Source organism: Primulina huaijiensis, chromosome 4, assembly GCF_012295235.1.
Source record: "Primulina huaijiensis isolate GDHJ02 chromosome 4, ASM1229523v2, whole genome shotgun sequence".
Classification (NCBI taxonomy): domain Eukaryota; kingdom Viridiplantae; phylum Streptophyta; class Magnoliopsida; order Lamiales; family Gesneriaceae; genus Primulina; species Primulina huaijiensis.
In genome coordinates, this window is record NC_133309.1 from 2,784,715 (window position 1) to 2,808,563 (window position 23,849).

At 34.0% G+C, this 23,849-nt stretch overlaps 3 protein-coding genes across 3 annotated transcripts; 1 reads left to right on the plus strand and 2 right to left on the minus strand.

Moving 5' to 3' along the window:
- Positions 1-2,436: 2,436 nt before the first annotated feature.
- Positions 2,437-6,247, minus strand: LOC140975219 (uncharacterized). Its single transcript, XM_073438808.1, has 3 exons — positions 6,089-6,247; positions 4,333-4,500; positions 2,437-2,664 (listed from the first exon to the last, which is right to left on the minus strand). The coding sequence occupies exons 1-3, from the start codon at positions 6,182-6,184 to the stop codon at positions 2,584-2,586; spliced, it is 345 nt and encodes a 114-aa protein (XP_073294909.1). The 5' UTR covers positions 6,185-6,247; the 3' UTR covers positions 2,437-2,583.
- A 1,466-nt stretch (positions 6,248-7,713) lies between these two features.
- LOC140975218 (histone H3.3) lies at positions 7,714-9,012 on the plus strand. The gene is made up of 3 exons (XM_073438807.1): positions 7,714-7,933; positions 8,411-8,487; positions 8,591-9,012. The coding sequence occupies exons 1-3, from the start codon at positions 7,862-7,864 to the stop codon at positions 8,850-8,852; spliced, it is 411 nt and encodes a 136-aa protein (XP_073294908.1). The 5' UTR covers positions 7,714-7,861; the 3' UTR covers positions 8,853-9,012.
- Positions 9,013-20,764: 11,752 nt separating this feature from the next.
- LOC140975220 (aldehyde oxidase GLOX-like) lies at positions 20,765-22,659 on the minus strand. Its single transcript, XM_073438809.1, has one exon. It carries the CDS (start codon positions 22,562-22,564, stop codon positions 20,924-20,926), a length of 1,641 nt encoding a protein of 546 aa, XP_073294910.1. The 5' UTR covers positions 22,565-22,659; the 3' UTR covers positions 20,765-20,923.
- Between the last annotated feature and the right edge of the window lie 1,190 nt (positions 22,660-23,849).

Consider the following 23,849-nt stretch of genomic DNA (forward strand, 5'->3'; position numbering starts at 1 on the left):
TTTATATTGTTGGTATTATTATTATTATTATTTTTTAAATAAGATTAGCTAACTCTAGTCTAGATCAAATCTAAAAGTAGGGATCGGGATGTAATCGAAACCAGTCGATCCATTTCAAATAGATCGAATTGGTACAGAAGTTATAATATAAGAAAATCATGGAAAGTATGACTTTTTTATAATTCGGAGATTTGTTATAATTAAGTCTTCAGTTTCAAATTTGATATTTTGATGTCAGATATAAGTAATCGAATTTTACATATATTTAATGGAAATTAATTCTATTTTAGTAGCCAATATCATAAAAAGTACAAGAACATAGTTATTATATAAAATAATGTGTAGATATAGATAGAAATACATAAAGTTGGAAACTTAATGTAATGATTTATTAATTTTTACAAGTTTTTTTTATTGTATATTGACTAAATTTTAATTTATAAAGTATAAAATTTTCAGCGGGTTTAACGGGTCCAAGTCTAACCCGGATTGAACATGTCGAATTTTTGAAACGGGTCTAAAGTGAGGCAGGACAGTTATCGAATTTGGTAAAACATGTCTCGTTGTCATCCCTAAGTAAGTTTACAGTAGATTTTTCGAAACCCGGAGAGTATGTGATAGGACATAAGATTTGAGATTCCACAAAAGTATACTACACATCAAAATTATTTGTGATTTATGAGCAAATTTTATTAAAATCTGGTATTTTTTATATGTCAATTCACGCTTAAAGGTATTTGTTGATGTATTTTTATTTTAATACGTTCTTTTTGTTGTTTTTCTCGTTATTTGATGATTATTTATTAATTTTATTTAAAACGAAGATAATATATATATATATATTAAGCTACTAGTAATTCTATTTTGGTTATACGCTTTTAGGATTTTTTTTTAATGCATCTTTTGAATTGCTTAACTCATTTTTTTTTGTCAAAACTACATATAGGTTATTGATTAAAATATTATTATATTTTTAAATGTTTTATCTTGTCAAAAAAATTTTATTATCTATATTTATGTTAGTCCACCCTGCTAAATATTTATGTTTTATTATATTAAACTCATTTTTTTGTCAAAACTACATATAGGTTATTCATTAAATTTTATTATCTATATTTATGTGTCAAAAGTAATTTATGATATAAGATTTGATACATTATTTAATGAAGTATTAATTCAATAAATCAAACAATCAAGAAATGTTCAGTACCTTATTTAAAGAATTTATTCTAAAGAGTCTGTGTCAAGCATTGATAGTCACATACTATTTTCGGATTACAACTATTGTCATATGACAAATTGCAAGATTACATTTATGGTTTTGACATGATTCACTTACAGTCATTGAGACCTAAACATCAAAGATCATATATAAATGTATCAACTTGTAATTCAAATGAATACTTATTTACACGATCATTTTTTCTACTCAAAAGCTCTACTGAACTACTCAGAAAAAATATACATTTCAAAGTTCTATCAGATTTTTTTCCGAGATCAAATTGCGCTACCTTGAACTCATTACAACTTCAGTATTCATCTTTTTAGAGTAAGTAATTGTAAATGACAGAAACAGTCTTTTTGTTCATATTTCATTGCATAAGTCTTGTGAAGTTGATACTAAGAGTTTCAACAAGCATTGTTTAACTCCTACTGAAGTGGGTGTTTACAGAAGCTGAAAACATCAAATTCTTTTAGTGAACCCCTTCTGGAAACAGAGGAAGAGGAGACGTAAAAGTATTTTAACCTTCGAACTTCCAAAAACAACTCTTGTGAAATTTAACCTTCGAACTTCTAAAGCTTCAAGAACGTCCACTGTTGAGTTTCAAATTGTGTAGCACATATTTCTCAAATGCAATAAAGTCGTTGATATTCAAATTGATGGTGTGTTCCTTTATTTGTTTACACACAAAAGGAGAGTAAGTTTGAAAGTTTGATAAATGCTTTATTTGATGTTTTGAACAAGTCCTTGTATGTTAACACTTTATATTTAGTGGATTCGATACATGGATATGGTCCCGTAGACGTAGTTCTTTTGACTGAACCTCTTAAAATCATGATTTCTTGTGTACTTTGTTTCACTATTTATTCTTTTAATAGGCAACGATAAACAAGAAGTCACTTATATAGCAAGATAACACATCTCATTAATTTTTAATTTATTTAATTGTGAAATTTATTTTAATAATTAATTAATAGAAATTAGTAATTTATTACTTGATTAATATGGAAATTTATTATTATATTAAGTTGAGTATTAAACTTAAATAAATTAATAGAATTAATTGTTTAAATTAAGTGGAATATACTTCAATAAATTAATTAGTTATTTTAATTATTAATTAATTTAATATAATTAAATATACAAGTAAATTTAGCGTAAANATTTAATAAACTATGGTAGTTTTGTAACTTTTTGACATGAATGAATAGAGCTAAATAAAGGCAAACGAAAAACGTCTTTGCACGTCGAACATGGTTAACAACGGGTAAAAGCTCTAAAAGTGAGAAACTTTCACTGGTTTCGACACCAGATCGAAAAGATGGCAACTTTTCAGCAATCTGGTGGAGTACATATCTCACTCAAGCATGTTTCTCCTTCGTGATGCTCGACTTGCTAAGCACTACGACACCAATCACGATTAATGCAGCTCCTGCAAACCACTGCAAAACACATTTGGATGTTCAAAACCGATTAACCACATTGGTTAGTTGTTTACAACTCAAACATATTCCAAGAATGAAGTAACTAAACAAGGATTGCAACAAGGTTAGGAGTTGAACAGTTTGCACTATTTTTCCGACCGAGAGACTTTTCTGCCTGAAACTTCAAACATCTAGATCTAATGGGTATGATCAAATAGATGATATATTGGAACAACTTGAAACGGCTCAAAACTAGGTTCCATTTGGTTGTCTCTTCATCTAAACTACTGTGAGACGACAAAGCACCACAGTCTTTGGGGGGCTGAGAGGCACATCCAATTCTAATTACGTGAAGTTTCAAACAACACCAGTTCTATGTTCATACTAAAAGAAACCATCTCCTGATTGAATGCCACCTAGTAGTTTTCAAAGCTTCCATGATTTGTATTCACCGTTTACCGAATCGTGTCCCAAATATGCATGTGAAAAATAAAAATATAAATTTTACAATACCAATCGTGATCATAAAATGAATTTATCTGCTGTCATAATTCCATCAAGAGTGTCATACTATTCAGTTACTCTCATAGATCCTCGCCTTGAATTATGAAGCTTCGAGCGAATATGAAGACAATCGGTGGTGTTTTTTGAATCAGAAAAAATTCTTAACCCACATCTCATGTCTCTTTCTCTGTTTAGCAAAAGAAGTGACTTCGCCCAATGCTGTTCTCCTTCAAATTTATTGACCAAGCCATCACAATATAATTCACTCAACAGAATTTGTTGCTAGTGTTGGATTAGCACCAGATATGTTAAAAAAATTTCCCTTCCCTCCAACATCATCGATACATATGATTGGGAAGACTAGATAATTTGATCCATTGGGTTTTGTTGTGTAATACTGTAATTGGAAGAGTATGGTTTTCTGAAACTGGTTGGCTATGCCAGAATTCATTGCTGCTGCAGTAGCAAAGCATGAATGTTAGTTTTGAGTCAAAGAACTGACAGAACAACACTTGCTGGAATATTATTCCTTGAGCGAAAGCTTATTATTATATGTTAAAGCATTATATGTTAAAGAACATAGAACATAAACTAAGACTAATTAAGAATCCCCAAATTGATTGAGAATAATTCCCATGTATCTAAGCTAACAGATCAGGAAATTAAATGAAAAAGAATAAACAACTGTTCGGTACAATGTACACTCACCAAAAAAAAAAACAGTTGGGTCGCCTCCCAAGTGTCCAACATTTTGGGAAAAACGATTTATAGCTTGGTATCAAAGCAGGAGTTTAGAACTATAAAATTCTTGGTGCCAAAATCCCATCGTATTTTATTAATTTAATTTGAGTGCCTTTGTTGCCTAGTCTAACCAATGTTCACGTGTACATCTTAAATATTAATCCCGAACATATATTCTTCGACCTCTGATTTGTATGTCAAGAGGACCGGATCAAAATATTAAAATCATTGTTGGGCCACCAACTACGAGTTTGAGCTTTTGAATAAATAATATGTTTCTAAAGTTACCTAACACCATATGCTAAAAAGGATACGTGGGAAAGCAGAGGGCTATAAACTTGAAGAACACAAAATGCAAAAGTTCCAAGAACTTTTCAACTATTTATAGATTGCAGACAAAGTTACAAGCTTCATGAGCATCACATAAATGGGTAAAATTACCTTAACTTGTAGTGTCTCCCCAAAGAGAAAGAATCCAGCCAATCCAGAAAAGACAAAGTTTGTCGCGAAGTTTGTTACTGTAGCTTGTAAAGATGAAAGTGACTTTGTGCTATTAACCCAAGATCCCCACATCAAAACACTGAAAAATACCACCAAGGCATACTTAATCTGCCGATATGCAATGAAGTGTGTAAGAGAGACCCAACCACAATAGAGTATCTCTCAAATGAATCTAAAGCATGTTTAAGTTTGCATTTGAAAAGAATGATTTGGATTTTAAATTCTTCAAACAAATTTACTCAAATAGTTTGGGTAATTTCAAATTCATGTATTTTAATCCCCCAACTTCTTCTTCTTTTTTTTTTTTTTTTTTTTTTTTTTTTTTTTCATTTTTTAATCAAATCAAGTTTTTTCTGAATTCCTGACTGTGAAGTTAATTCAAATCTGTTCTTCAAAATCCAATTCTCGAATGAAATTATTCCATCCAAACACAGCCTAAGAGTATTTTTTTGGTGTGACCAGACGCTTATAGGTACTTATGAATATAGAATTATTCAAACAAATATTGAATTGTTACTAGACATTTCACTCTTATTCATCAAAGATCAAATCTTTACTTTTCTTGCCTATGCTAGGGTCAAGCATCCGAGGAAATAAACAAAGAATATTGGCACCCACTTCACAAAATTCTAAAAAGAAACCACGCTTCTTCACTTGGCATCTAAAAGTATTACATAGAGTTGGAAATAACCGACGTTAATAATTATGCACTCAACAAAATATCTAGGATTCCAATAAAAACACACTCGTTCAACAAAATATCATCTCGGACTCTGATGAATCAGCTAAACCTGCAGAGAAAAACTACTGCTATTAAAAAAATCTTAATACTCTCGGTACCCAATTCTGCTCTCACATTACACATTATACATATAATAAATAGTAAATGGAAGCCAAAATTACAGAATTCCTATAAAGAAGGGAAAGGCAATAATGCATAAAAGCACACAATTACCCATCTATATAGGCATATACTCAAGAAAGCACACAAGAGCATGATACAAGTAAGATACCAAATTAAAAAAAATGCTTCTCGGAATGATCCGTCCGATTTAATTTCTACCACACACACCAGAAGAATCTAGATTCCAGGTTAGATACAAATTGAGTTAACGTCCCAGCGTGAAGTGATTTTCTAGAATTTGGGTGTGAGTTCGAGACACATTTAATACCTGCTTGGGCCTAATTTTCTCATGATACCTTTCAAAAATTTATATACAACTATCTCAAAAGTGTAACCGAAAATATATGCTAACTATTTGAGATGGTTTCCGTTTGAGCTGAATGAATCAGAAATACCGACTAGCTATGCAAACAATCTCATTAAATCCTAAACTTGCATTCCAAAAATTACGAAATTCGATCAGTAGAAGCGCAAACTCAACTAGTTTGGCACCAATTTCACTTCAACTAAGAGGACGAATATGCATGACATGAAGAATAATAATAAGCACACACGATACTAAATAAATCCAAGTGTCAACACGAAAATTCCAAACTAACACAATTGAATTCGAAGAATAAATCCAGAAACATATAAAGGTCTCAAATTGAGATTAATCAAAACGATGATGGGCGCCAATTCAAGCCACGCCCAGCTAAAATTGAAACCAAATATACTTAAATCCAGGTTCCAACAACACATCTAATATCCGATGATTCGTATCGATTTTTGTTTCAGAAATGAATCAATCACCTGCGCCGCAAAGATCTTAGCGGCAATGGCTGATAGAGCAGCGTTGAGTCCAGCCACAATCGCCCAGCCGTAGGCTTTCTTCCTCTCCCACTCCATCAAAACTTCCCTAGTGAGCAAATAAATAACTCTATAAAATTAAATTTTGAATGAATTTTAAGTTAAATCTGCCTTTTTTGAGTAAGTTTTAAAATGGTACGTCAAATTATTGATAATTAGTCAAATTCGTAAATAAATAAAAAAATTAAAATAAGAAATGAAAATTGAAACTGAAAACCCATTTCGATACCATAAAAATTCAATTGATTTGAATATTCTGCATAAATTATAAATTCTTGTCTAACCTCACTTTCTATATATAGATCTAAGTATGTATGGAAACAGTATTTACACGATTGTACAATATCCTCTCATCTATATTACTATCCATATTCTTCGTTTTACAAAACGAAAATGATTAACTCAATTTATCATAGGTTTTTATTACAAGCTCTTATAAAGTATTTTGAACTTTCGTTTTCAATTAACGTGAGATAAGGATATCACAATCACCATTTTTTCATGAACGCCGACATACTCATTGAGGCCCGCCTCTCGATCCACTAACGTCGAGAATTTAGAAATGATTCCCACATATTCCAGATGCGACTCTTGTCTCACATGTTCAAAAAGTGGCTCACCCACATAGTATATTGTCATTCGTAGCACTTATTTCCCGTTTTCTTGCTTGTGACCGTCTCTGATAGAGGTGTTCAAACTTCGGATAAAATCGAAAAAATCGAAAATCTAAACCGAAAAAACCGAACACAGAATCGAATTTTATAATTTGGATATAAATATTAAAACCGAAATTTATTTGGTTCGGTTTCGGATTATATATGTCAAAACCGAACCGACTGAAAAAACCGAAATTTCATTAAATTAATAATTATATTTTTATTATGTATTTTTTGAGATGATATCAGTAAATGATGAATTATTTTGAATAATATTTAGTTGATTGTTGTTTATGTAATTCATTTAGACTTTATATTTAAATGTTTTACTACGAAATCATGTAAAAAGAAAACATATTATATTTTACAATATATTTATCTTACTAATTTAAATAATTGTATCAAAACCGAACTAACCGAACCATTTCGGTAGAAAACAGAACCGAAGAGCGGCGCACATTGCACGCTGTTATATATTTGTAAAACTAAAAGCCTAAATAAAAAATCAAAAATCGAACCGATTGATGAACACCTCTCATCTTTGATATCATTCTTCATGTCCCAGACCCAAACTTAGGTCTGCATCTGCATTATTGCACATACAATAATAAGCTTTTATAGAAACTACTTGCTATCTATATCCGTTTTTTTTTTTTTTTACTTTTTTGTTTTGAGAGAACTATGGATCGATTCCGTGTCACCGAACTAGACAACGAACAAGAGAACCCAGAGTGGACCTCTACCGAGTCAATTCAAAACAAAAACTTCTCAAACAAAAGAAACACAATCTCGTTCGCTATCCGCGTCAATAAAAACCCAACCAATCAAAAACGCTTTTCTGACACAAATTAACCAATAAGAATCGAGTAATAACTCAGCCCTCGGATTCGCATTTAATTATCTTTTTCTTTTTGCCGAGAAAATAGGATACTAGTAGCCGTTGCGCCGCCTTCACCCCCTATATATACCCACCACCCGACCCCGTTGTCGTGATATATCGTCTCTTCCCCAATTTTGGCGTGATTTCCGGGAAATTCGATACGTAGAATTGAGGAACTCTATGGCTCGAACCAAGCAAACCGCTCGTAAGTCCACCGGTGGCAAGGCTCCTCGGAAGCAGCTCGCTACCAAGGTCTGTGGTTTGTTCCGATTTTCTTTTGTTTGTGTGTTCGATTTCGATTTCGATTTCTTGGGTTTCTTTATGTTTTTCGTTATTATTGTTTGAATCGGGAGATTGAGTGAGGAGGATTGGAATTGTGAGAATCTTCTGTTCTTTCATCGGATATTGGAAATATGGTTTCTAGGGTCCGAATTCTTTCCAAAATTTCTGGTTTTCGCATTCTATTTTGAACTTGTATACGATTTATATCTATGTTTTCAATCATGATTACTGCTATCAAATCGCGAGGAGAATTTGTTTTCCGATCTTTGTGTTCAATTTGTGAATTATTCCTGTTTCCTATGATTTAAATTGGCTTTTGTTTCTTTGAGAGAGGAGGATAATTTGTTCACTGCCTTTTTGGGTTCAATCTTTAGAGTTTTAATCGTTTATTCTGCCAATTTGTGAGGAAAACTGGTTTACCGACATTCGTGTTTGATTTGTATTCAGGCCGCAAGGAAGTCAGCCCCAACCACCGGCGGAGTGAAGAAGCCCCACCGTTACCGCCCCGGAACAGTCGCCCTCCGGTAAAAACCCTAATCCCCAATTTTATTCCTCAACGATGATTGAACTAATCAAACAATTCCAGTCATACCATCCATCATAACACTTTTGACTCATTTGCAACAGTGAGATCCGGAAATACCAGAAGAGCACCGAGCTTCTGATCCGCAAGCTCCCATTCCAACGACTGGTCCGTGAAATAGCCCAGGATTTCAAGACTGATCTCCGATTCCAGAGCCATGCAGTCCTCGCCCTGCAGGAAGCAGCTGAGGCATATCTAGTCGGTCTGTTCGAAGACACCAATCTGTGCGCCATTCATGCGAAGAGGGTCACGATCATGCCGAAAGACATTCAGCTGGCCCGACGAATTCGTGGAGAACGCGCATAAGAACATGGGCAATACCCGCATCTGTCGTCCTCGCACACTGAAATTACTGTTTTTGCTACATAGACAATTCTTTCTTAGAATTCTGTCCAATCTAGATGGTGAACATGTGGGAGTTTTATTTCTATTTTGTCACAATCAAGTTTGATATTTGCCTGTTTCATCATCATATTCAAACTTCTGTATTTTTTTAAAAAAGAATCCAAATGTTTCTTGAAGTTGTTTTTAGTGCAAATTGTGCAGTTGAACATTGAAAATCGGGTGAATCACTACAAATATTGTGAGAGACATAAGTTATGTGCTCGAGCTTGACCTGACTCGACTAGGCTTCGACCAAAAACATAGTATTTGGGGTCGAGACAGGCTCAATCGAGTAGTATTGTTCGAAATCCAAAAACTTAGTATTTGGGGTCGAGCTAGCTCAATCGAGTAGTAGTGTTCCAAGTTCGAATTTGATATCTAACTCAATCGTGAGATTGATGAGTGAAGTTTAGGGCATATGAATTAAAAAATTTAAAAGCTTGCATATCCATGATATATGATGATGCTTGATCAATTTGTCAGATAAGATGATGGACCAAATTATTCTGCATGTTTTTCAAATGAGACAGTTAGTAATATTTTTCAAATGTGGCAGTCAGCAAGTGTATATTGTCCATGAATGGTTGGTGGCTGACAGAAAATACATTTGGTTTCATATGCATTTGGTTTCATATGAAATCAAAAGTTTTCAAAGCTTAAAAAAATTGAGAGATTATTTGTGTGAGTTGGAAAAATTATTTTTCTCGATTACACTCGGGTTGGGAGTGTGAGATATTTAGTGTATTGTTGTATACATTTGTAATATTTTTCTTGTTATAAAAGATCAGCAGTAGTTTTATTGACGTAGCTTATCTTGGGTGAACTAAATAAATTTTTGTGTTTTTGTTGATTATTTTATTATGTATTTTTTGGGTACTATTACCATCGTGATCCCCAACACAATTTTTATTTCTCCCTCTCTAGTTATTATATATCGATACGTGTCAATTTTTACTAAAATGCGACCAAAGAGAATTATTCTTCGCTCTTTTTTATCTCATTATTTTTTTCATTCTCAAGAAAAAAATATGGCACGTGATTCGAGTGGCACTTGAGTTACCAATTCTATGCTATACCTAAAATTTTGATGAATTATTTTTGTTATGACGTGAAATTTTAGTTATTGGATCATGAACACATGACATCAATATCTTTAATGTAAATTATGGATCAATATATGGAATTACGTGCCAATTTATAGGCCCATTTCCATGTTCAACGGGCTCGACTGAAGATTTTTCTATTAACTAAACATTACTTTAGGGTATTCTTGTTTCATAAAGAAATTATTCAATCACATTATGTTTTGAAATTAACATTTTACTTTTTTAATGTTTGATTTACTTTCGATTTTATTTTTATTTTGTTTTTGTTGATGCCAATTTTTGGTTCATATATATATATATATGCAGAAGTATATGCAATGGCCACTACAACAAAAATGACTTTTCGCAGCGCGCAAATACTCTTTCCGCGGCGCACATTGCACGCTGCGAAACTGCAAGCTGTTGAAAGTTCAAGTTTATCCGCAGCGTGCATTTATGTGTGCTGTAAATATTATATAATTTCCGCAGCGTGCTTTTAATGCACGCTGTTGATGATGCGCTGCGGAAAGTCATTTTTGTTGTAGTGGGCATCTCGCAAATTCTCTTCTATGTATGTTCTCAGGAAATTCTTTTCCGGTATTTAATTATAGTGTCTGATACTAACTGAAAATTTAGGGTTCGGTTCCAGAAAGTGACGTTAGTCCGAATGCAGACTTCAAATTCACTCTAGACTTGAAATCACGAAAGAGACCGTTAGAAGGGAGCCAGGAGGGTGTTCCGAGGTAGTCCATTCGATGCTCGAGTCAGATACCGCGAGTAGAATGAGAGAGCAGCTAAGGGTGCTGCTAAAAGTCAATATAGTAAATGAATGAATTGGATGCTCAAACATGATATTTATAGGAAGATACGTGAACCTGTCATGAGTCTTCTACCTTAGCAAGAGATGGACCAGAGGTCCAAAATCTGTTTTGGACCTAATCTTATCAGTTCGGGAATGTACGTATCACAACGATCCAATTTGACTCGACGCATGAAAATTAGGTTGTGAACCATCATATAGAACGCGATCTAGGCCATTAACTTCAAACTATATGGATCATATTCAACCCAAATAGTCATTAACCTTCATGAAGAGATATGATCTCTTCATGATCAGACATATTAGATCTGATAGTGCTTAACATGCCTATCACTTTCTCATTCGCCCAAAAATAATTTTTCCCGAAAACTAAAATTTAGATATAATCAATTGACGTAAGGATAACAATGAATTGAGTTTGAAAGAAGTCACACGCTCACTTCGGGACATGTCTAAACCTGTTCAATGACCTAATATGTAACCTTAGTTCACAAAATTGTTGTTTATTATTATTAAATATTATGGTTGTTAAAAGTAAAAATCTCAAACTCTCAAAATTTACCAAACTACACACTTTATAAAATTTTCTCTCTACTCAATTGTGATTTTTTTCACACATTGAGAGACCTATTTATAGAAAATCTTTGGAAATAATCCAAAAATAATTACATCATTACATTCATCATCACACACTAATTTTAAATATTTACAAATCTTATTTTCAGGATTCAAATATTATCACTCATATTTTTCAACAATGGTATGTTTTTTTGGAAATTTTTATTATATATTTGCTGGAATTAAACATTTTTAAAATGTTGAGTGAAGACAAAATGGGTTCAACATAGACCCGTGAACTTAATATGACCCGTGACATCTCCGAAAATGAATTTTGTAATATTTATATTAAATTTTTTTTTTATATTATCCATTCAATGTACAATGCTGCTTTTCGTTCTCTGAAAATAGTGCCCTCCTTTCAACAAGTTATTTTAAAAAGTTATATTATCCATTCAATGTACATGGCTAGGTTCCAGTTTTTTTTTTTTAAAAAGAAAAATTCGTTCTATTCAGTATTGAAAAAAACGTGTTCGGTCGCCAAATGCTCGATCCTAATCTCAATCGAGTATGTTTTTCATAAGACGGTCTCACAGATTTTTATTCGTGAGACAGATCAATCATGTTCATATTTATAATAAAAATTAATATATTTGACATAAAAAATACTACTTTTTCGTGGATGACCTATATAGAATATTCGTTTCACAAAATTGACCCGTAAGATTGTCTCACATGAGTTTTTATGATCCCAATCCTTTATTTTCTGGTTATTAACTTGATTACTCCCTACACCAAGTTTCTTTCATATGAAGTAAGTTCGAATTATGAAAAATAATAAATTTTAGGTTGTCTGCATCAAGTTCCATTCACACATCTATATCAAGTTCCTTTCACATAAAGCTTCACAAGATAACAAGCCTTGAATATCTACAAAATAAAAGTATAATATGATTTGGATATAATATATGGTAAGATATTTTCATCGCTTGCCCCTCTCAATTGGAAATCCATAATAATGATATCTTTCACACGTGATTTATCAGTTAGGTTTGTAAACAGTTAGATTTTTGGGCTCAATTTACTTCTAGAATTCGGTTTGGTAATGTTTCTTTTTCCAATAATCAAGACTAAAATGTTTCAACAGTTTTTCTCTTTTTGGTGTTTGACAAAATTATGCCAAAATACTGAATTCATCGATTTTCAACCATATGTGCAACTGAGCTAACTGAATCGGTATTGATTATCTTCTAAACTAGGTGGTAAATTTCTTCTGTGGCTGAATAGATGATCTAGGCTGATTAGAACTAGTTGACTTCTCCTGTTCTTTTTTTTTTTTGTCAACACCAGACGTTGGCTTCACGTAGGCGAGAATAGATGCTAACTAAGAACTAAATCATCAATATTTTCGTTGAAATTAGCTTGAACTTCCTTTATCTTGGTATAAAGTTAAAAGTTATTGGCTTTAATTTTCCCACCAAGATGAGTAGCAGTGGCTGCCTCTGCTTTTTTTATTTGTTCCAGATGACTATATATATCAATCACACTTCTGGATAGTTATGACACATCTTTGAGTATTTTGTCTTTGAACGATTCTAAGGCTTCTTTAATATTCATATTGATTCTTTTAAGGATTGTGATAGAAGAGGAGATAGTAGTGAGGCTGGAGCTGATCTGATCCAAAGTTGTTCCATCAGTCAAGTCCAGATCTGGTGAGGATTGCTCTACTGGAGGCATTTCTTTGGAAGAGGGATCGATCAATTCAAGGCTAGATTGATAGAAGGTACTGCTTGATCAATCAATAAAATTTTTGAATCAGCCGGTTCTTCTACAGTCCGATTGATGTATTCTGCTAATACTGGATCACTGTGCTCAGTCATTGCCACTTCAACTGTCTCTTGAACAAGCCCTCGAATAAAATCTTTTTAGCTGATCCTATCACCAGGATATCTTCTGATAAGGTGACGTATGCAGTGGGGTTAATTGTAACAGTTTTCTTATTTGGTGAAGAGGCAAGAAGTGCACTGAGCAGCGAACATCATCATCATCTTCAATTTGCTGTGGTGCAATGGATTGCAAAATTTCTTCAACATTTGAAAGAGTAATGATCCTCATGGATGGGGAGGAGGAAATGACTGACTGGTCAGGCAGTTGGGTTCTTTTTGAATCAGTATCAGTTGGCTTTTTTTATGGAGACTGAACTGAAGATCCATATACTTCATGCTTCTTGGTATCCACTGGTTCAAAAATTTTGTGATCATTCTCCCAAAATTTGACCTTCAAAAAGACCGGAGAGTTGCGTATATATCTCCTGGTGCTGTCTTATATCTGTTAGTCTTATATCTGTTAGAAATCAGTCTTACTATTTACTTATAGTTGGCTCCATCCTCTCCAAACTCATTATTACCCCTTAATATCTCGTCTCATTCTTTTTAGGGCACACATAGCCAGCTAGATCAAGAGGCGCATGCCAGAAGTTTAACACATGAGAAATTTTCAGGAAGTCACTCATCTCAGTAGTACTCTCACTCATACACATATAACCCAATAGACTTGTATCCAACGAGCTTGTTACTCTATGTAAGCAAGTTTCTTCGTTCTTACTATACCTATCACTTTCTCATTCACCCAAAATTAATTTTTACCGGAAACTAAAATTTAGATATAATCTATTCACGTATAAATGATAATCAGTTGAGTTTAAACTTAGTCACATATTAAACGTTGAAGAAGTTGTGCAATCCATTTCACACCAAGTTTCAAAAGATAACAAGCCTTGAATATCTACAAAATAAAAGTATAATAGGATTATGATATAATATATGGTAAGATTTTTCATCACTTGCCCCTCTCAATTGTAAATCCATAATAATGGAAACCATATTGCCCACAATAAATATAGCTCCTCTGGTCAGATGATTGGCAAAATAAATTTTCTGGTGCACTAACTTTTAATTTTTCAAACTTTAATTTTGGCGTACTAACCATTATTATTTGAATATTTTTGTTTATTTGTTGATATCTCATACATGTCGGCATTTAATGCCGTCACGCTAAAACTCCAACAAAATATGGCAAAACCCCATAACACCAACTTCATTGCCCCAAAACTAAATTTTAACCAAAAGATACAATTTAAATTGAACAAATTAATGAACCAATTTTTTTTTTTTTTGATATAATTTCCTTTTGAATTGATTCTCACATAAAAAAGCATAAAACAATGATTAATTCATCGTTTCAAAATATGAAAATATCATAATAATGATTTCTTATCGTCAAGGCATATGACGATTATCAACTCACCATATCATGGGTAGAAATATGAGATTGAGTAATTAAATTTTAGAAAAAATTATTATATTCAGAACTCAATTTCATAATTCATTTTACTCTTCAACATTCATAAAATATTATTATATGAATATGAAAACCAATGTATTAAAGGGGCTGCCAAAGTGCCTGGTGTTGGAAAATCACATATGATCCATAAACATAATTTTCTGTTTCAATCAATTGATAAACATAATTTTCATAATTCAATATAAACGTAGCTCTGATATCACTTGTTGGAGATTTAATAAAAAAATAAATCCATAAATCATGTGATTGAATCTATATATCACAACATGCCAAGAATTCAAGTCGAATTATCAGAAAATATAAATAACACTAAATGCGTAACATAATCAATTGATTGGTCTTGCGTTGTAGTTATTGATCTTCCAAGACAATAAAAAATCGACCATATTATTCTTGTCTCAGATGGGAGAATGAGAGATATCTAGAATATATAAAATTAATTAATTTATGTGAGCCCACGAAATAGTTCCAACACATGTATCCACACTCAAAGATACATAGAGGCATCACTGAAAGAAGAGTGAAAAAGAAGAAATTAATTCAAGAGTGTTCTTCTGTGTTTGAGAAGAGAACAAGAGTGAACGAGATAGTTTCTTCTTTGTTCTTCTTTGTTCGGTTGTATTGCTGTGATTGAGTTGTATCTGTAAACATCAACAAGAGTAGTGAAGTGATCTTCGGTGGATGTAGGCCATCTTTTGGGGTAAAGTTATTGTGTACATTGTGATTCTTGCTTTTCCAACATTTTAAAGTTGAATATATATGATTGAATGCTCACCATTTGACCTAAAACTATAATTTGTAGTAATGATGAAGTTCAAATTTTTTTAAACCGTATAATAGCTCAAGCACCATGTTACATCGCTCTCTTAGCAGGGCACTCTAACAGTCATTCTCTCGATAATTGCATCACTTGTGACCGTGAGAATCAAATTAGAGAAATTGATTATAACATCAATTGTAGGATCGAACGCTTGTCGTTTTAGCAAAATTTATAACTATTGGCAACGATTCAGCCCAATCTCCACATTTCGACCACTCTCATATCAGTGACAATTATTGATCTCCAACAGAATCTTGATCCATATCTATGCTGAAGATAATCTTATAAACACATGAATTTAAAGGGAACTTTTTTGTCTACTTTTATCGATGAAATTTTTTTATCGTATGATCATTCCAAATTAAAATGTCGATCAATACTTACATTTAGTCGCGACGATTATAATTAAAAGCTCACCAACATATATTGTTCTGGGGTGTAATAATTATCTATACTTTTTTTTGAATTTTGTGTGCAAAATCATGGTCATTTAATTATGAGTCCTAGTGGTGTATGTATAGAGGTTGACTCTTAATTTCATAAGGAGTCCCTCTCCCACAAGGATTCTAATAATTTCATTATGTTTAAAACTCTCATATAGTTGATATATAATGTATTTATTAACTTTTAATAATACATGATATAATAATACCATATACACATATTTTATATCATCATATAAAATATATATGAACATTAAATTAAATAACCATTATTTAATTTATAAACTAACTTATTGGTTAATTTAATTTTAGACTCTCTAAAACATTTATGAAAATTTGTAAATGTTAGTAGTCACTATTACTAGTACAATCATTTAATCAGTAAATTCTCAAATCACTAAATAACTGATTTCGTACTCATTATAAACCCGATCGACGCTTCGAGAGCGTCGATGTGTCAATGATACAAATCTTGTTCATATAATGAAAAATAAAAATTTCGAAGATCAAAATTTTCATTTACCATATTGGGCAGCTGCCAGTTTTATTGAACTCCTTCACAAAACAGGCAATTCCACTCTCCTTCCTTAATTGGCAATCATGCTAACTTCCATTTCTTTCATCCTATGGAATCAGCTCATAAACTCCTTTATAAGCATCTAGTTTGATCTCTATCAAACTATAATCGCCAAATTCCAACTCTTTGAAATTTGACTATCTCAACGGGAACATAGAATATGATACTTGTGTGACCCTCAATGGTTCAGAGATACAGCTAGCCGTGGGTTCACATCTCCAAGTGATTCAGAATAACATTTATTCTTTTTTGGGTTTACCCTAGTTAATCCCATTTATTTCATCAACATCTTGATCAAGAATGTCAGAATTCATTTCTGATTGAACCCATCGGATCATGGTAAGAGCGTCTAGTTGTATCGTCCCATGATCCCCTAGATAACACTGATAGTGCCTGCAAGAACCTTTAGTCATGGTTGACGTACAGTACGGTCCCTTCAACACATATATCACGATCGAGTCTGCAACAATTGGTATATCGAGATTTGTATATGAATTCAATAGCAATGCGATTTATATTTGAGTAATAGCGTCATGGTATGCGCAACTGAGGAAACACATTTACATACTGCACATGTCTTACTCCGACCAGAGATTCTTTGCACTATTAACTCATCAGACCACATAGGATATCTTTACCCGCAGACAAACGGTGAATCCCCAACTACACTGCATTTGTTCCTACGTATTTCGAAACTACACCCAACCTTGCCATCTAATGACCCTCGATGGAGTCGGTAAACAGATCAAAGTGTATGCTAGTACGTATAGCCCTACATTGTCCCAGGTCAAAGGACTAATGGTGTACAACCATAACTGAGTACTATTCCACTCGATAAGTGGGAACCACTTGGATAGTCCAATGGAGGGTTGTTTAGTACATCATCATATGATCACCTATCTGTGTGAATGGACATCTTTACGCCCTTGCAAACGAAACATGGCGTTTACTCCACATATGTTAGTTTCAAGCTCGAGCGATCTTTATCCTTGTTTTAGGCTGCTGATTCAACTAGGAACTTGTTTAGAATATACGGTACACTTTCTAATGTGTTTCATGATCTTACGTTGCGACGCAGAACTCATGATACCTATTGTATATTCAGATACTTTATCTATGCAGCTTGCATGTGTATACAGATAAAGTATAATGCCATAATAAAAAAAAATCATAAAATATTATTAAAATAAAGATTATTTTACATTATAGTCAATAAAGCCCGAGCCCCAAGTTAGCTTGCCGGGCACTTACTCTTACAGAGATGTCATAAAATTTAAAAGATTTGAGTTGCATAATTACTACCAATTAAAATTTTTGATAAAATGACAAACGTTCAGTTCAATAATTGGTATCAGAGATAAGATAACGAATTCAATTATCATTGATTGTAAGTAATGCAATTATTGAGAGAGAAATTGTTGAGATGTAATCAATTAGATTAATCAAAACGTGACGTCTGAATTGTTTTACTGTTTAAAATATTTGAGTTGTACATTTATGATCATATATAACTTTTTCTTAGTCCTGCATATTGGCACGCAAATTGACTCGAGATGTTAGCATGCACATGGGAACAACTAGCATGAAGCTTTCAAAACCATGATATTAATTTCATATTTTTATCCAAAAAATTATGCATGGGGACCAACGTTATCTCCATAATAACAAGAAAACGAAACAATTAATGGGACTGAAATCGTGTTAACTATGCTCTCTAAATTCCAACTGGCCAAAGAAAACGACCTTTGCCCCCTTCAACGGGAGGGATTTGCCATCTATATATTCCGAAGTCATCACTCAGACATTGATCTTTCCAACACATATCTTGTTATCGCGACTTGTTTTTATTCGAGGATGAATTTGGATTGAGTCATTTGAATCGAAGACAACGAGTTTTGTAACGACCCAGATTCGACGACTGTCCTCACTGTACCAAGACGAGTCTTTTCAGCGTGCTTATATACTCACTCACACGCACCCTGGGAAACTTCCCAGGAGGTCACCAATCCCAAAGTTTCCCCAAGTCAAGCACGCTTAACTTTGGAGTTCTTATGTGATGAGCTACCGAAAAGAAGATACACCTTCGTGATATGAGTAGTACAAATTAAATCTTTTAAGCCCTCTTCAACTGTGCAGTCCATTACATTGAACAGTCTCGGAATCCCTCTCATTCCCGTGTGTGATCGGTTCATTCATGTTCCCTCCACCTAGAAGCCTGCCAGGAGCCGCTCATTGTCCGTGCAACTGATGGCATCGACGATCACTCCCCGCCCTCTTCGGCCCCGGGCCTCACATGCCCACCAGCTTCCGCTTGGTTCGTCCCCGGACCACACCGTACTAAAAGAGGTCGGCTCTGATACCAACTGTAACGACCCAGATTCGACGACTGTCCTCACTGTACCAAGACGAGTCTTTTCAGCGTGCTTATGTCCTCACTCACACGCACCTTGGGAAACTTCCCAGGAGGTCACCCATCCCAAAGTTTCCCCAAGTCAAGCACGCTTAACTTTGGAGTTCTTATGTGATGAGTTACCGAAAAGAAGATGCATCTTCGTGATATGAGTAGTACAAATCAAATCTTTTAAGCCCTCTTCAACTGTGCAGTCCATTACATTGAACAGTCTCGGAATCCCTCTCATTCCCGTGTGGGATCGGTTCATTCATGTTCCCTCCACCTAGAAACCTGCCAGGAGCCGCTCATTGTCCGTGCAACTGATGGCACCGGCGATCACCCCCCGCCCTCTTCAGCCTCGGGCCTCACATGTTTCATACCTTGCATGGTATGCAAAATGACGTCGGAAAAGTGTTGTTTTATTTTCTGGGCACAAAACAATCTCTTGAAAAGAGTTCAATATCAGATTATTCGAAATTTCTTGACTCTAATATCAATTATTATCCTACATAATTCTGTACGAGATCGGTTTTCACGACTTTATTCATTTTTCATCGGAATGTTGACATAACGTCAGAAAATCATGACTTGACACTACTGTAAAAAAAATACTTACGTTAGTGGGAAAAAACCGTGAAAATCGACCGATAACAGGAAAAATAAGTTTAAAAAATCCAAATTACATGACTAAAAATGTGCTTTTCATGCTTAAACAATTATAATAATCAAATGTCAAAAAATCGTATAAAAAAATATTCTCTAAAGCCCTAAATTTTTATATAATTTATAAATATTGTACAAAAAAATTATTTATCAAAAAAATATTTGAACATAAAATACCGAATTATTTTATTATTTATGCATAAAATGTGTGTAGAGAACCCCTAATATCATTGCGTGTGGCCCTCTGTTCTGAAGACACCAATCTGTCATTGGTAGGCATTGGTCAATGGCCCACACCTTAATTATAGATACACCAACAAATATTTAATGTGCATCTTATTCTCCGATTTAATTCTTTCACCACAAAAACCGATCTCACGCATTAATTTTGTGGGTCGAATATCTTATTTAGGTCATTTATAAAAAAATATTACTTTTTATGCTAAGATTATTATTTTTTATTCTGAATATCGGTATGATTAACTCGTCTCACAGATAAAAATTCGTGAGACCGTCTCACAAGAAATTTACTCTTCTTTCACATGTGCACAAAAATTTTAATTTATTTAAAAATTCTTTCAATTTTCTTTTAAAATTAAATTAAAAGTTAAATAATATTTAGTAAGTTTATCCGTGAGACGAGTCAGGTCAGCCTTGTCTATATTTACAAATAAGTAATATTTTTTATATTAAAAATAATTATTTTTTTATGAACGATCCAAATAAGAGATCTGTCTAATAAAATTGACTTGTGAATTCAAGTAACCCACTCGTGTTGGGTTAGGGTATTAAAATGAAATTACTTTAAAATCTATGTTTAAACTTTAAAGCCTATAGTTTTCGAAAGATATATAATCATTGAATATTCGCATTTATTTTTTAATGTATGGAATCCAGAAGAAGATTTATATAGCTTTCCGAATGATTGGGGGCCGATTCTCGAAGATTAAATACGTCTAAGAATTAAAAATAATAACAAATTTATTTAAAAATATTATTTTATTGATTGTATTTTTTTAAAAAATATATTAGATTTTTTTTTAATAAATAACATATAAATGCCAATTTCTTTTGTATAGTTGAATAAAAACACTTTTATTTGTGGCGGCAGCATATTTAAATATTCTTTTTATAAGCTCAATTAATAACAACATCTATTCATAAAATCAACTTTAATTTGTTGACTTCAAAACTATTCTTTTCCCACAATCCAATTATATGTAATGTCAGAAAATAGACAAAAATAAAATAATAAAGAATGGGAATTGGATTTCACTTTATTTGGATCCAAATCCCTTCACCGGGAATATCTCCATGAACCACGAATAAAAGATAATATCCGGCTGGGGCGAGATTACTCGAATATGGTGTCACGACCCGAGTCCGAAACGTAGAGTTTCCTAATGCGGAGACATCTCCACCACCAAGAACCAATAGCCTTTGGTTCATTGAAAATGAATGAGTAGTGAATGGTGGAGCCACCATGGTTACCATGATCGGAGCTCCGTTTACTATGCCTTGCGGAATGGAGAATTGGATATCCAATTGTTGCGTGTACCCGACTTTGGATTGCGAGACGGGTAAAATTATCTTGGGTCGTAAGGTAACTGTATTCGAGTCCAAATACGATGGAGAAAATGTTTCTAAAGATAAATCGGTCGGAAATAGTACTCCGGTGAAATTATAATACGTATGAGGATTGCTGCCACCGACAAGTACCCGACCGTCACGTAGTAAGACTGCGGTTGAGTGATACATCCGAGGGGTGGTGCTCGGGTTTTGCACCTCGAATCTCGACTCGATTGGGCCATCGGGCCTATAAATAACTGGGGTTAGAACCGGGTTTCGACCCAATTCCCATCCGGCGGTACCTGAAGCCGCCCCGTTTATTATCAAGACATTACCATTGGGTAACAAAACCATATCTCCCATGACCCGACCCATTGGCATGGTCTCCATGACCCATTGAGGATTCGGGTCATTTATTCGGATCCTCCCACATGTGTTAAGCGCCCCGGTAAAATTACCATTATTTGCACTGATGAAAGCTCCCTTCGGAGCGCCGCCACAAACAAGAACTTCAGCTGCAGAGTTGTTCTTCAATGGCAGCAAGACGGCGGAACCCGAACTCGGATAGCTCCTCGGATCGCCTCCCGGAATCGCCGGGTAGCTTTTCAAGACGAGCCCTTTTACATAATCGAATAATATAGATCGATTGTTCGCGAAAATGAACAAATCCCCGTCCACATTCAGGAAAACAAATGGATATAGATTGTTCTCAATCCTCGGATCATTTGTCTGTACGAGAAAAGGTAGATTATATGACCTTTCAGAAGGCTTTTTCGGGTAGAATTCGTAATTGAACTGCCTCCGGCCGCCGATGATGATCTCCCTGCCGTCCGGCAAGATATGATTCGTAGCATACCATCTTCTCTGCGCAAGCCCATTTGTGATCTCTTCCCAGTCGCAAGAACTATCAGCACAAGGTTTGTAAACTCTAACAACGTGATCCCCGTCGTTGAATCCGCCGGTCTGTATCAAAGTCCCGTCCGCCATAACCGCTGCGGAGGAGCACCACACGTCGGTGAGAACCATGAGGGCGCGGACGGAGTTGGCGGCCACGTCGTATTCGACCGAGTGCGCGGTGCAGTCGTGCTGCAACGCGGTGTCGTTTAGGTCGTCGCGGCATCTTCCGTCGGGGAGGGAGATGTTGGAGCTGCCGAAGTCGGTTCTGTCAAAGATGACTACTCGATCGGTGTGGAGGAGCTGCATGTGCATGGCGGATATGCCGATGTCGGAGAGGAGTAGGTCCCATTCTCCGGCAGCGGCGTGGGCGAGAATATTCCGGTGAAAAGGTGGCGGAATAAGGAGGAAGAGCAGGAGCTGGGAGAGTATAAGAGTTGGGATTTTCATGGTTGGGCTGTGAGTTTTTTGATGGAATTATTGAACTTTAAATTGCTGCGGTGAAATGTGAACTGAGTTAGCATCACAACTTCACAAGCAATAAAATTAATGAATTACCTCTGCTTGTGTTAGAACAAATGAGTACGTGAGTGAGTGTTTCATCAATGATCATAAAATTTTTTTTTTTATATATTAATACGTTTTTGGACAAATTTGTCGTACATAGTTGGTCACAATATAATTTATCTGACTAATGTTATTTATAAACTACTACGTTAATACGAGATTTACCTAGTATACACATAAAAATAATGACTATGGGTTCCATTGTCATTAAAATTAGTAAAGTTGGAAATATCATCATTCTTTTTTTTTACTTGCAATAACCTATGTTTTGTTAAAAAAAATATTTTGATAAATTCAAATTATTTATTTTTTAAATGTAATCTTTATATATAAAATTTTATTTAATTTTATATTTTTGTTATCATATGAATATGTGGTCCCTCGTAATGTGAAGTGGGAATGATGACCTTTTGGATCTTGACCTTTTGATAAATGACAATGATGTAGACATTTAAGTAAAATGGTTTATAATTGTCAATTTTAAGTGTCATACAACTTCATTTTCATAAATCAAATATTATGAAAAATAAAATACATATAATTTACGTATAGATTTCTATTATAATAGTTTTTGTCGTGTGGAACTAGACAAGTAACGTAATTTTTTGAGTAAGTATCTTGTGAGACGATCTCACGAATATTTATATGTGAGATAGGTCAATCCTATCGATATTTACAATAAAAAATAATACTCTTAGTATAAAAAATAATACTTTTTCATGTATGACCCAAATAAGATATCTTTCTCACAAAATATGACTCGTGAGACCGCCTCACACAAATTTTTGCCTAAAATTTTTCCATAGAAAGCTACATATTTGTTTTTGTAGAATTCTAATATAGGAAGAAAAATTATATTTTATTTGTACGTTTTTTTTTTATCATATCATCAGTTAATTTACGATCTTTATCAACTAATTTGTATTTTTTAATTGATGTCATATTCATCGTGCCGAGCTCGTGTTCGATTTTATGGTCTACACATGGTTTTCTTTTCGTGTCGTAGTATTCATTTTGTTCATTTAGTCGTGGGATTGAAGGGTGTCGAAAGTTTGAGAACAACATGCCCTAAAAGTTGTTAAAGGAGCAAATTCGATTCTCTACACGGCCCAAAGATGATTGCAGTGTATACACACACACACACACACACACACACACACAGATATAT